At 50.8% G+C, this 13,987-nt stretch overlaps 4 protein-coding genes across 4 annotated transcripts; 2 read left to right on the forward strand and 2 right to left on the reverse strand.

The window, feature by feature from the left end:
- Positions 1-69: 69 nt before the first annotated feature.
- Positions 70-4,244, reverse strand: CCMA1212_001826 (Ankyrin repeat domain-containing protein 50; the record flags this gene model as incomplete). The annotated part of the gene is made up of 3 exons (XM_073699240.1): positions 70-2,191; positions 2,278-3,103; positions 3,167-4,244. 3 exons carry the CDS (start codon positions 4,242-4,244, stop codon positions 70-72), a joined length of 4,026 nt encoding a protein of 1,341 aa, XP_073562679.1.
- A 705-nt stretch (positions 4,245-4,949) lies between these two features.
- On the forward strand, positions 4,950-6,442 carry CCMA1212_001827 (uncharacterized protein; the record flags this gene model as incomplete). The annotated part of the gene is made up of 3 exons (XM_073699241.1): positions 4,950-5,118; positions 5,184-5,658; positions 5,725-6,442. The coding sequence occupies 3 exons, from the start codon at positions 4,950-4,952 to the stop codon at positions 6,440-6,442; spliced, it is 1,362 nt and encodes a 453-aa protein (XP_073562678.1).
- Positions 6,443-8,337: 1,895 nt separating this feature from the next.
- Positions 8,338-11,129, forward strand: CCMA1212_001828 (Minor extracellular protease vpr; the record flags this gene model as incomplete). Its single annotated transcript, XM_073699242.1, has 5 exons — positions 8,338-8,493; positions 8,572-8,926; positions 8,977-9,766; positions 9,838-10,712; positions 10,765-11,129. 5 exons carry the CDS (start codon positions 8,338-8,340, stop codon positions 11,127-11,129), a joined length of 2,541 nt encoding a protein of 846 aa, XP_073562671.1.
- A 167-nt stretch (positions 11,130-11,296) lies between these two features.
- On the reverse strand, positions 11,297-13,494 carry CCMA1212_001829 (uncharacterized protein; the record flags this gene model as incomplete). The annotated part of the gene is made up of 2 exons (XM_073699243.1): positions 11,297-12,912; positions 12,969-13,494. The coding sequence occupies 2 exons, from the start codon at positions 13,492-13,494 to the stop codon at positions 11,297-11,299; spliced, it is 2,142 nt and encodes a 713-aa protein (XP_073562670.1).
- Positions 13,495-13,987: the final 493 nt, after the last annotated feature.

Here is a 13,987-nt window from a genome sequence, read left to right on the forward strand (position 1 = left end):
TCAGAATTTCGGATGAATTTCAGGGGAGAGACCTTTCTATAGTAACTACAAACTTCACCGGGCTATCGATTATACGCCAATGTAAAATGTCTTTGCCCGATGATGAAGCAACCGTATAATACCCTTGTGCCCGTTCTCTTCCGCCCAGTCGATCGGCCTGATCCCCTCTTCGTCCGCCCTGTGAACATCGTCAACATGACTTGCATCGAGAAGCAAGTCGACAACCTTCATCTCCCCAGACCCGATAGCAGCAAACATTGCTGTCCGGCCATAATTATTGCGTGCCCCAACATTGGCCCCTTTCTGTAGAAGCAACTCCACGATATCCGAATGACCCAGAGCCGCTGCAAAGAAGAGCGGCGTGCGACCATCTTCGTCTTTAGCTTCAATATCGGCGCCTGCATCGAGCAGCATTCTGACCAAGTCGATATGACCAAAAGCACAGGCGCTGAAGAGGGGAGTCTGGCCGTCATTGTTCCTGGCGTTGACATTGACCTTTCTGCCAAGCAGCATTTGCATCACCGGCACGCTGCCTTGCCAACTTGCAGTGTGGAGAGGCGTGTGGTTTGTGTGATCCCTGTTGTTGACATCGGCACCTCTGTCTATGAGCGCCCGAATCGTCGCTTCATGTCTGTTCTCGATGGACAGGGTCAGGGCTGTTTCTCCTTCTCTTCGCTCCTGCACATTGACATCCGCGCCCGCCTCGAGAAGCAGCTTGACGATGCCGCCGTGTCCCTTTCTGGCGGCCCATATCAGGGGCGTCTCTCCGTGTTCTCGATCCCTGGCGTTGATGTCCGCTATTCCGGTCTTGATCAGCATCTCGACAATCTGTGCATCTCCTCTCTCAGCGGCTCGAGAAAGTAGCGTTCGACCTTGTTGATCAGTCTCATAGATACTGTCGTCGCCATTGAGCACTCTTTGCAGAGTCATCTCCGAACAATTCTCAGCCGTATAAGGGATCATCCCGTCCTTCCCATTGCCTCCTGATGCAAGCCGGTACTCGTGCCCAAACAGCATCTCAATAACCTTGTGATGTTCCAAACGAGTTGCAAGCAGCTTCACCTTGCCGGCCTCGTCCTTTGGGTGGATAACGCCCCCTTCCCTGAGAAGAAGCTGAATGATTGATTCATGCTTATAATGGGCGGCCAGTGACAGTGGTGTTCTCTTGAAGCGATCTCTTGCATTAAGCTCGCTGCCTCTTTCAAGCAGGAGGCGAACAACACTCTCATGACAATTCCGGGCAGCCCAAATCAGTGGCGTGGCACTTTGGTCCTTGTCTCTCACTTCAAGCGACGCATTCGAGTCTATCAGCAACTTGGCCACCTCTTCATGGCCTTTTCGAGCCGCCCACAATAAGGGTGTCTGATTGTCGCTGTCTGTTGAGTTGGGACTGCATCTACACTTGTCTCTTCCCTCCAGCAGAACCCTTGCTAGTCCAGTAAGACCGAAATGTGCGGCCAAGTGAAGTCCAGTCACCCCTCGCGGCACTTCCTGGCTGTAATTCGAGTGAGAGGAGTAATGCTTCACGGCATATTGTGCTTGAACTGAGGCATCGACCTTTGCCGTACTGTGAAGGAAGTCCAGAAGCTCTTTGCTCGGTTTCACACCCTTCGGAACATGGTCCCCCCAATGGCTGGCAGCGTAGTTGCAGAGTGGGAACCTCTTCTGCCGTTTTTCGTACTCGTCGTCCGTTTCGCAGAATCCGCTTTCGAAATCCGTAAAGGAGAGATAGGTAATGCAGGCTCCGAAGAGCACAGACTCAGCCTTGGGGAACCAGCTCGTCTGTACTCTTACCAAGAACTCGTACGCCGTGTAGTGCACCAATTGAATGATGCCGCTCTTCTCGTCAATGGTCACTAAACCGACACAAACCCGGCCAATATCCTTGAGATTTGGGAGATGGTCTTGTCCTATTGTTTTCATTCCCTTCTGCATTGCCACGCCATGTCGAAGCTCGGAGGTGGTGAGCTCCCTTTTAGCAAATGTAAGCCATAGGAGAACCTTTAGGGCAAGGTCTTTGAACCCAGGCTTTTGCTCAGTTAACCTTTCAAAAACTCGCTCGTATGCCTTCGTCAGGACTCCTTCGCTCCGGACCCCAGCGTCAACTCTGAAACTCTGTAGCTGGGTTCGAATATCGTTGACGTTCGTCTTGTCTCGAAGCAGCTCTAGATAGAGGTGTGCTAAGAGAAACCTGGCATGGGATACTATCAGTAACTTATACCACTTAGCCCTTCTCATCCGATTGCAAATGGGGCTTGGAAGGAGGAGAATACTTACATGCCATCTGCAGCTTTGGATATCACTGCTTTTACTTCCTGCTGTATCTCTGGATTGTCCTCGATAACATTTGTCGACGAATCCTGCATTTCCGTTTCCAGGTATTTGGTAATGTCACTCGAGCGAGCTCGGATCTCAAGGATCGAGCTTTTGACTCCTTCAAACCATTGTGTAATCTCCGGAATGGACCTCGATGTTGCGAATATACTCATGTTGCAGCTCGCTTGAAGCTCGAAGAGCACACGGACGAATTGCCGTATAGAAGGCAAATGGCCTTCGTCAATCGCATCAATAACCATGTAAACCTTCGAGCAAAGGTTGGCCACAGCCTCGATAGCTGCCACAAGCTGCTCTCGGGATGGCTCAGTCTGATGGGTTTTGTGTTGGTCATACAGCTTTTTGGTGCTGGCTGGGAACGGATCACGGCCCCTGGCCAGCTGGCCTAGAACGCTTGCAAGTAGCTGCTCAGTTGTCTGAACCCTTTCCCTCTTGTAGGTGCAATAGAGGTAGGCTATCCCAATGGTGGGGTCGCCTCCGTTTCGAGTTGTCAGATGGTTGATGACAACTGAGGTGATGATTGTTTTGCCAGAGCCCGGCATCCCGTGGCAAAGGAGAGTCCTATTGCTCCCATCGAGCCAACTTTGGAACTCTTTCGTCTTGAGAATCCACTCGGAAGTGCCTTTCTTGCGAGTTATTGTGTGCTTCGTATGTTGCTTGCCGTGCTCGTCCGTCGTCAGCCACTCGAGAATCCTTTCCGCTTCAACTTCGTGTATATGCGAGTCGACATGGTCTATTTTCGCCTTGGTATCATTTACAATGTCATGAACTGCATATAATCTCCATCATTAACAAGAGGCTCTATGATTAAACAATACTGGAAATAGCTAACCTTGCTGCAATAGGAGCTCCTTGATAGGCTGCTCGTTGGCGACATCCGTCGAATGCACATGTTGCAGAAGCTCCTTTGTGAATGCAGCTGCTAAAGCTGCAGCATACTCCTGCCAGTCCTTGTTCTTCTGAGCATCCGCGTAGTCGCAGATTCCCCGTATAACAATACAGGGGAAGTTGTTCATCAAGCCCGCGGCTTCCATCTCAAAGCATAGCACCTCGCCCCCAAGACCCCTGTTGATCTGATCTCTTACAGCACTATCCTTGATCACTTGGTTCCCAGATGCAATCAAGCCATAGTGGATCTTCACCCCCCTGGGCTTCCAGTCATCGCTGTCAGGATCGGACATGCTTGGCATGTCTTTCCCCGTCGGCTCATCGCGGCCTGATAGCAGCCTGAAGAGAACAAGAAGCATTTCGTAGATGATGACCGCGATGCTTGGCCACAAACCCGGCGCTCTTGTCGATTGGTATGGCTCGAACAATGGGTCTTTGAGGTGAGGGGACCACGTATATTTGCCCACCATATTCGGATACTTTTCCTCCATCTCCGCCATGTACGTGAGCATCTTTGATCCCTTCACATCGTGATTGGCTTCCAGTTTTGATAAAGCTGTCAATAGGACCTTGGGGGGGTTATTCAACGCCCCCGTTAGTTTGAAGCCAGCCTCTTCGGACTTTCCGAGATCCCACTGGACAACTCCGGGAAATGTGTTGCTCGGTCTGCTGACAACAATGTCCCCAAGCCTAACTCGAGGAGGGACGCCGCCGCCAATGCCGACCATGAGGCCGAATCGAATGGAAGGGAATGTGTTGGTCATCTGTGTCAGGACATTGGCCGCCGAGGCTGTTCCCAATTGGCCGCTGGGGAGACATGCTATGACGACGTTGTGATTGCCGATAGACCCCAGAGTGTAGGTGTTGTGGTCGGACTCCAAGCGTGGGAGATCGGGATGTTCTGCGTCCAGCATCGCTTGGGCCGCTGCGAGCTCTTTCGGCAGCGCGCAGATCCATCCCACGCTGTAGTCTGTATAGCTGAAAGACTTGGGGGGCTTCCCGATATTGTCGGGGGCCTGCATTTTGGCGTAGGCGATGTGAAGCGATTGGTGATTGGGAGTTGAATGTCGCAAAATCTCGACCTATGACGCTGTCCAGGCACCTTTTGACGGCATCAGGTGTAAACAAGCGGCGAATGAAAGCCAAGATGTGGGATATGACAGGTCAAGAGATTCACGGGGTGTTACAAAACAATCTCGGGGATGCTTTGGGAATATGTAAAGTTAAGCAGGGACAATCCTTGAGCACCACATATGTACGATGAACTGTCTGCCGAGCTGGCTACAGATGTTATTCCAACAGCTTCGCCACAAATGACCCAATGACTGTGGCTGTGAGAAAAGACAGCACATGCAGCCACTGAAATATCGCCTGCATATAAAATGTTTACGCTGTTGAAAGGCGTTCATCGTTGTGTAGTGACTCCGCCTTACCACCAAATGATGGCATTCATCATCCCGCTTTTTGGGTCAGACTTCAATCTCTTCCGTATAATACGTGGCCATACATGACACAGCCTCCGGTTGTATATCTGTTCAATCAGATGTCGCTTCGGTGTTGAGCCAGCTTTTGTACTGCATGCATACCCAATGCTTAGCCTGTACTCCCTCGTTGATGCCCGAAATATCTCAGCCTCATTTACCTTCACAGAGCCGCTTCAAACATTCACAGCCTCAACCTTGGCAATTGATGGTTGAAGTAATTACCCATTTACATCATAACGAAGCATGATGGAAGAGGAAGAAGAAGAGGACTCTTACTCCCAGCTTGACGACGCAGACAGGGATTTTGATCGGGATAGTGAGCCCATAGATCCTGAGCAAGAAGGAGGAGCAAAGTCCTCCAGCACTCAAGACCGGGAGAAATGGGTTGTGAGACTTCGGTTCACGCAGGACGGTTCGTCACTACATACCGTTTAGAGATCAAATAGGCCTTCGATCCTAATGCCTGAGTGGGAACAGGAGCTAGGGGCGAAGGGAACGGCTTCTACGTCAACATGCCACATCCAACACACCATGTGATATTGACTGCTGGCCATAACCTCATCGGAGTGAAGCGAGAAAACTTGGAGATTTACTCAGAGTCTCCGAGGAACCCATCTCTCAAGGCTTCCGCATTCTACGTCTCTGCAGCGTACACAAGGAAAAAACGAGAAGAAGACGATTACGGCGTCATTCTGGTCAACAAGAACCCGGGCCGTCCTTACTGGGGCTTCGGGTTCGCCCTGAAGCGTAGCCACGACGATCTCACTCACAGCGAACTCGACGTCTATGGTTTGAAGGAATCTGCCAACGGCTATCAACTGACCATCAGCAACGGCAAATGCGTGGATTGTATGCCTGATCAACTCGAGTATGGACTCCGAACAGACAAAGGATTTAGCGGATCACCAGTGGTCATGCCCTATAAAGACCTCGATACGGCGGTCGCTATTCAGTGAGTTCATCAACATTCCGTAGAGGTTTGCAGTTCGTCACCCAGACATTTACTGATGTAGCATAGCAACCACGGTCGCAACTCCAAAGACGCATCCAGGGGCACTCGCATCAATGAGAAGATGCTCGACGAGATCTGTGGCTGGCTCAACATTGGCTTCTACTCCAAAGCCATTCAGGCCTCCATCACGAACAAGATCAGGCTGGACCAGCGCCTATATCTCGTCTTCATCCCAGATAGCGAGCGTGCAGTGGTAAGACTCGGCTACGATGAGGAACACGTTACCAAGTTTGACATTCTCCCTGCCTATGCGCCACCGTCAAACTATGACTTCCCCAACGACTTTCGTTACGTCTTCCGCGTCAGACCCAGGACAGGTCCGCCTCCAGAAGAACGTTGGGTGCTCTGGAATGCTGATAGACACATTGTCAGCTTGACCAGCAAACTGAGGGGATTCTGCGCCGCGACACTTCTCGAGTATAAGGCGCCGAGGCCGGGACAACCCGAGATGAGGGCCGATCAGAAGTTTTACTATATTCACCTTGAGATGACCAACCATCAAGGAGAGTCGACTGAACTGAGGGAGCTTCGAATGAGAGCCGCCGACCTCACCGCAAGAGACCTGCGTATGGGTACTTTGGAGACGCCCGAGGTCTTTTTCGCGAGACACAAGCGAGGAAAATACCTCTTTGGAAAGATTCCCTGCAAGCCAGAAGCTCCGAGTAAGCCAGCAGCTGAGAAAGAGGAGCTTGACTTCAATCTATTTCGCTTCTTCTCTGGATGAGTATAGTCGTCGGAGATACGCTCTAGTGTAATATGAACATGATCTCATAAGATGGTCGTCGGCCATCTGCAAGGTTTCTCGGCAACAACGCTGATGGTTTTTGTCCTGTCCTCCATTGCAGTCTGCTAGTCTCTTCAGCCAGAACAGCGAACCCAAAAACGAACTCTATACCAGGAACCCGAAAGATGAAGGTTGAAGTTACGCTTGAACTTTGCCCTTTCCACATTTCAACGTAAAGCCTACCGCGGCCTTGTGTCGCTGCTCGTCGTCTCGATGAAAGTTGGGAAGCGCCGGAGCATTCTCAGAGTTAATTTGATCGCCGTTTGCTAGTAGTGAGTTTGGCAACATCTCTAGTCACCGAGAATCTTGTTTTTTTTCTTCCTGAATCAAATGCATATAGTAATCTCGGCGAAAACCCAACACTGAAACTCACCGAGAAATCAGTAGAGAGGCGTCACCCGGCAGCGAAAGCATAACTGACGGAACATAATTGTCCCATTTACCTTTCTAGTCGATCTCAATTGCGTTTCAACTGCTTGATCAAAGGATTGATTTTGAACTTCTAAGGAGGGCTCACTTGATGAATCAATCAGTTCGCCTCATACCGGATTTATATACCCTGCCCAGCATGCTGTGGATGTACTACAGAGCTTCGACTCCTACCGCATACTTTCTAACCGCCATTGTTACAGCAGCGTACATTGAATGGAAGATGTCATGTTACTGAAGAATTGGCATTCGTGTCAATCGCTTTATTGCAGGGTAGGTAGCCAAGGAAACTGCATAACCACCGCGACTGAATCTTCTGAGTGAGTTCCAGCCATCGCCGACAGATGGCAACCAAGCGCAGCACCATGCCGTGTATCTAAACTTTGATTCAAAGCCTGCAATCCAATGGCTTCCTAAAATATTGCCCTGCTCTCAATGCTTGATGAATTTCCTCTCGGCGACTTGCGATTTGACTTTCCGCGTGTCCCGTAGCAAAGGCGAAAAGCAGATGCTCATCTTCGTTTACTCTTGGAGTCGGGAAACTTTGTGCTTCTTCCTCGCTTACGACTACTCGAATCTGCAGGTAACCCTTCTTGAACTCGTTAAGAGTAAAAAGACGAATGGTATCTTGAGACTTCTGCAGCGGAAACTGCACTTCACCTGATATCGCTATACTACATGTGTAGACTGACTGGAATCATTTGGTAGAGTAGATTTCTTTTCTATTCAACCTCCATGGTGTTGAAGAAGACACAGTGGCGTCCCAGGTCAAAGATCCTGCCTGAAATGGCAACTTACTTACTCCGTTAGACAAGCCATGACACTCGAGCTGTACATCAACTGAATACGGCTAATAGAGTCGTAGACGAGTCTTGTAGGACACTCTATCGAGATATTGAGCAATGTATCAAAGTAATGTTGAATGTGGAATAGTTTCCATGGTGTCGTGCTTTGAGCGTTTGGCCACTTACAATATCCTCCGCCTTGCGGCGACCGATACGCTTCTTCGCGTGAGTGACACTACAACTTCTTGCTCCCCTATCAGTGATATAAGATGCCTTAGCGCACATGATTTGAACGCAAAAAGACCAAATGGTAAGCACTCAATGATCCAAATGCTGACTTAGACCGACTATAACGGCATTCGCCATGAGTACCAAGTCCCCTCATCCCGATGAGCACTCGTCACAGTGATAGTGTTCCATCAATGATCGAATGTGGAAGCTCGGAACTTGACCATGCCAACATGCGGGGAGAAAGTCGGATGAGGCGTGCCCAACTTGGCAGGCGAAAGTAGGGAGTGTACGGTGCTATCAACGTTATATATAAGATAGAAGCCAGAACAATGAAGCCCTTCTGCTGTCGCTGAAGGCGCGGCAATTTTGTCCCAGCTTCTCAACGTCGGCATGGTGGCGTACCTCCGTTTGCTGCCTATTTTGGGCTTGCTGGTCATAGAAACAGCCCGTGTGAATGCTGTGAGTCTGGAAAATGACCGACCTCGGACTGCGGGTAATTGGGATTATATTCCTGGTGCCTACATCATTGAGTATGAGGATGGCCATGTAAGTGGACCGCCATTCCCGTAGAAAGGAGTAAATCCTTCTTCAGGGATGATGACCAGAACTGATGCCCCTCAATAGGAGAACGAGGCGTCGCTTTTCAGCGACCTTCACACACGTGGGATTCCGGCTACCAAGCGAATGGGCTTGTCGTACTCATTGTTCAAAGGAGCTTCCATCCAGCTAGACGCGATCGACTTGGATCCCCATCACGCCTCCACCAAGATAGCATCGCTCACCTCTGTGAAGAATGTATGGCCCGTCCGTTACTTTCAGCACCTAGCCAATGGCAAACGTACATTCGGAGACAGCTATATCGGCAACTTGAACAGTCTATCCAAGCATTCCATGAAAGCAGCAGCAGAGAATGACATTGTTGGGTATGCACCACACGTTATAACGCAAGTCGATAAACTTCACGCAGAGGGCTTCGCTGGTAAAGGCATCCGCATCGGCCGGGAGTCGATTACAACCATCCGGTGTTAGGAGGATGCTTTGGCAAAGGCTGCATCATCAGCTATGGGATGGACCTTATTGGCGACGGCTTCAACGGCACAAACACGCCTGTTCCCGGTCCTTACCCTCAAGACTGCCTCGGTCACGGAACGCATGTTGCTGGTATCATCGCCGCTCAAGAGAATCCCCTCGGCTTCGTCGGTGCTGCATATGGCGCCAACTTGGGCATGTACAAGGCGTTGAACTGCGCCGGCGTCTCTTCCAACGACGTGCTCATTGCCGCTTTCAACGAGGCGTATGAGGATGGATCAGATATCATCTCGCTTTCTGTCGGCATCATCTCCGGCTGGAAAGAGGATCCCCTGTCAGTCGCCGTCTCTCGAATTATTGACGCTGGTGTCCCTTGTGTCATTGCAAACGGCAACAATGGGCCATTCGTCTTCAGCTCGGCCACTCCCGCGGACGGCAAAGGAGTCATGGCAGTGGCATCGATTGAGAATACCATGACGCCTTTGCTGGGGACCGAGGGCTTCACCAGCTTGGACGGTTCTTCCGACAACCTGACTTCTTTCGTCTGGGTGCCTGGAACTCCCGCATTTCCCAACATTACCTTACCGCTATGGCTTGTTGCCCCGAATGCCACGGCAGATGGCACCTGGACTGCGTGTAGCCCACTCAATGACAACGCACTAGCAGATCTTAGTGACAACATTGTTCTCGTCGAGTTGAGCGGTTGCAGCGACCCTGATATCGCCAACAATCTTTTGAAGAACAATGCAAAGTACATCATGTTCTACAACTCTGATGACAATCTCTCAAAGTATGATGCTTCTTCCCATCAACAGGGTTGTTCATAAATGTGTTAACCGTCTGTTACTGTGCCATGTCCAGCCTCTACAGCGTCAGCACTACCCCAGACACTCTCGGCGCTGGAATGGTCCCCCTTCAACAAGTCCTGGAATGGCGAGACCTGTTAGGAAACGGCACGCAAGTGTATGCCACAATGGTTGAGCCTCAGTCTGCCAACATCACTGCGGCTTACTTTCCAAACGACTCGAACGGCGGCTATGTAGATGACTTTTCGAGCTGGGGTCCGACATGGGAGGCAGACCTGAACCCACGCAGCTCAACACCAGGAGGCTCAATTCTTTCGACGTATCCGTTGTCGATGGGAGGCTATTACGTTGACTCTGGAACTTCCATGGCTGCGCCGCTCATGGCTTCGATCTATGCCTTGATCATGGAGGCGAGATCGATCAAAGACCCCAAAGCTCTGATGAGCTTGGTCTCATCTACGGCAAAACAGACGAAATACTATGACTCTTACAACGGCGTCTTCTACGAGGGATTGGCTCCCGTAGCGCAGCAGGGCGCTGGCTTGGCTCAGGCATATGATGCGGTTCATGCGACCACCTCCCCCAGCGTGTCGAGCATCTCTTTCAACGATACAGATCATTTCGTGAATAGCACGGTCTTTACAGTCAGCAATGGAGCTGAACAAGCCGTGACGTATTCCATTGGCCATGTACCGTCTCTATCTAGAGAAACTTATAAAACTGGCCAACTTACGCTGGGAAGGTCTACAACCCCAAATGACGCTGCAGTATCTCTCGCCTTTTCTGAGTCAAAGGTCACAGTTCCAGCGGGAGGATCTGTCAGGATTACCGTTGAAGTAACTCCTCCCCAAGGGCTCAATGCATCAAATCTCCCCGTCTACGGAGGGTACATCACCCTGGGCGGTTCCAACGGCGAAAGCCTTGTCCTGCGTCCCACAAGAAGCACCGGACAATGACACGTGGACGATTCCATATCCCACAGTGGGCAGCCAGCCTTCGACATCATCATCTATTGACTATCCTGCGCTTGGTGTTGAAGCGGATGCTGGTATCCCGTTGCTGCGAGCAGACATCATCCCCTTAGGCAGTACGCCCGCGAAGACCTCCAATGTTTTGGGAGTCGATGTCGCTGGTAGTTTGCATGGATATCCTGTGAGATGGCTCAATACGAACATTAATCAGGTCGCGTTCAATGGCGTGACGCAAGAAGGGACAATCTTGCCAGAAGGAAATTATGCAGTGTTGCTGCGAGCGCTCAAGATTTTTGGAGACGAGGAGAATCCGGATGACTATTTCACCAAACAGACTCGCTCATTCAACATCAAGTATACGTCTACAGCGGCATAGATGATGAGATACTGCTGTAACATATGCTTTGTGCACACGAGACAATGACAAGGTGAGCACTGGGACTGCTTTCACTCAACTCTCACTGCCACCATGGATATTTATTTCCCTCTTCTTCCGTACTAATAGAGCTTTCTCTCATGCATATAGACCTTGACGCCTTCTGTCTAAACAACTCTAATAGTCTTCTTGTCCTTCAAATCAATAAAGCAGCTGTCGAGATCCGCTCTACTCACCTCCGTGGCAAGACCGATTCGCTCATACGTATCGTCTGCCCTGTCTGTCCGATGCAGTAACATGCATATATGCCGCCCTCCCCACACAAAGCCCGTCTTCATACAGAATATCTGGCTTCCGAAAGGGATATGCTTTGGACCGGGCTTATCCAGAGGGTAGTCGTAATGAAAGCTTACAGAGTTCCCAGCCACACCTTCAAAGCGTATACTGTTGGTATCCGACAGAGCATTATGCACCTCTATCAACGTCACCGGCGCCAAGTAACCTCGAACCTCCATGACCGCATCAGATATAGACGCATACTTGTCTGGGCCGTTCAGTTTGAAGTCGATGCTCAGAACTTCCAGATCATCGGGATACGTTCTTGGGCAGCCCGTCGCATAAGTGGCTATGTTTCCCGTCGAAATCCAAGACCAGGTCGGGCCACAATAGGAGTCAGGACGGTCGTGGATGTTCCGTGAAGCACAGTACCATAGCAGCTCAGAAGGAAAGCAATTCTCCCACATTCCCGCGACATATCGTCCCAGATCAACTGAGTGTGCTGTCCCGTACTGTCTCGCAACACCCGCAAGAGCAGGGAGCCTGTCAGATGTGAATGAGATGCGCAGCCCAGAGTATTCCGCCACAATCTGGTGCCAGTACTTTCTGATTTGCGCAAGGTTTGATGCCCCAAGGCCTTCGAAATGGTATAGCTTGCGGTGATCCGTATGTTCCCCCGTGCCACCACCCGCGCCATTGCTGCCGCCTCCCCAGATGCCTCCTGGGATATGCTCACATTCACAGATTCGGTCACGGCTGCTCCCTGCGCATTCAAAAGCGACCTCGTAACGTGTAAAGTAGACAATCCTTGGAGAAAGAAGACGCTCTTGGTAGACCCAGGCTCTGCTTAGAAGGGGAAGCTCGGGGGTCATCATCAGCACACCCGCAACGTCCCAGGTCGTGTGCTCAGGGACCCTCCGAATGAGATACGATGCAGCCTGTGGCCCGACATTGGCAGAGGATTGTACTGTGAACGAGGGACTTTCTCGAAAAAGACCAACATCACTATCGGCAGACCATGCCGCCGCAAAGGTGACATAACCGCCAGTGTAAATCTCGCACATCTGTGCTGCCTGTTCCTTCCAGTCTTCGGCGCTATCTTGGATGATGCACAGGGAGTCAATCCAAAGATACTTGATCCCAAGCCACACGGCAACTCTGGCTGCATCTTGGAAGGTCTTTGGCAAGAGGCTCCAAGGAATCTCCTCAAGATGCGACGGGAGACTCTCAACAGTCGTCTGACAGAGATGTGTCGACGCTCCCCAACGATGGCTCAGGCATGCATATCTCTCTTGCCCGCCCACGTCTTGAACCAAGCGAACTTTGATGTTATTCTCCGAGTCCGGTGTCATTTCAAGGACCCGTTTAGGCAGTTCGGCGGCTGGACCAGACATGCAGGGTTTGTGCATTGAGTTGCAGTCGTGGAGCCACTCGCTGATTCTCTGTAGAGAAGTTTCCGATGCAGTGTTGTTGAACGAAACCGGAGACTTGTAGGCGAAAGGATGATCTGGCCAACGTCAGAATCTCAGGTTTCAACAAACTCTGTTACTCTGCCAAACTCACAGTTCTCTTCCTTTTCGTGACCATCCGTTCTGTCAACGTCAATCAATATTGTCCACCGATGGTATTCCTCCAAGCCGCGATCCGGCGCCTCTCTCTTGCTGACATTTGCCATGAGCTCTACCTTGAGATTGCTCATGTCTCTGTCACGACCCGAAGGCATGGTCCAGCCAATCTGCACGTCTTCCTCCCACGATTTGCCGTCCAGAAATACGCCATCATCTTCACAGGCGGACTCAATAGCCTTCAGAATAGACTCGCAGACACGACATCCACGTTGGCGAGATGCCTGGAATATGCCGAGCTTGGCCTTGATCTCGATCCGGAGAAATTCTCTCCAGGCCTCGGGTAGTGGGAAAGGCAATTGCTCGTCTGGAGACTCTGCTCGCTCCTCATGATGGATATGAGAGTCCTTGCGCCAAGTGTAGCTTCTGTGAACAGACGGCTCGACCAGAGCAGCACATTCTTCATCTAGCTCAAAGTAGCAGATACCGCAGCGCCGTTGACTGGTCGAGAAGCAGTTACCCATAGTCCCAACAAAACAATCACCAGGAAAGCATGGCTGAAGAAGGGTTTTTCGAGGCTGCCTCGCGGGCTGACATGCCCCTCACCTGATGGGCGGGTAATTTCTATACGCGAAGCCAATCGGAGAGTATCAATTGGCAGGGGACTGAATATCGGAAGGATTGTCACCCCTGAAGCTTCACACAACACACGACACAAGCTTTCCCGATTGTTTGCTCAGTCTCCGGAAAGCTTTCCGATCAGAAGTCTCGGACACCTTTCCTACCAGTCTCAACATTTGACCTCTCTCAATGACTCCTAAAGCTTGTTTTGTCTCCGATGCCATGCTCATCACACTAACCCCTTGCTCTATTGTATGCCAAGGCTCTGTGTATATAAGAAGGGCGACTTTCCCACCTTGCTCTCTCTGCCTTCTTTTTTTTTTCCCTCCCATCACTCGACCACCAGCGACTTCAGCGACCTCAGCGACATCGATCCGACCGTCCCTCGCTCGCGTC

The sequence above is a fragment of the Trichoderma ghanense genome, assembly GCF_004382785.1.
Source record: "Trichoderma ghanense strain CCMA-1212 chromosome Unknown scaffold_1, whole genome shotgun sequence".
Taxonomy (NCBI): Eukaryota; Fungi; Ascomycota; class Sordariomycetes; order Hypocreales; family Hypocreaceae; genus Trichoderma; species Trichoderma ghanense.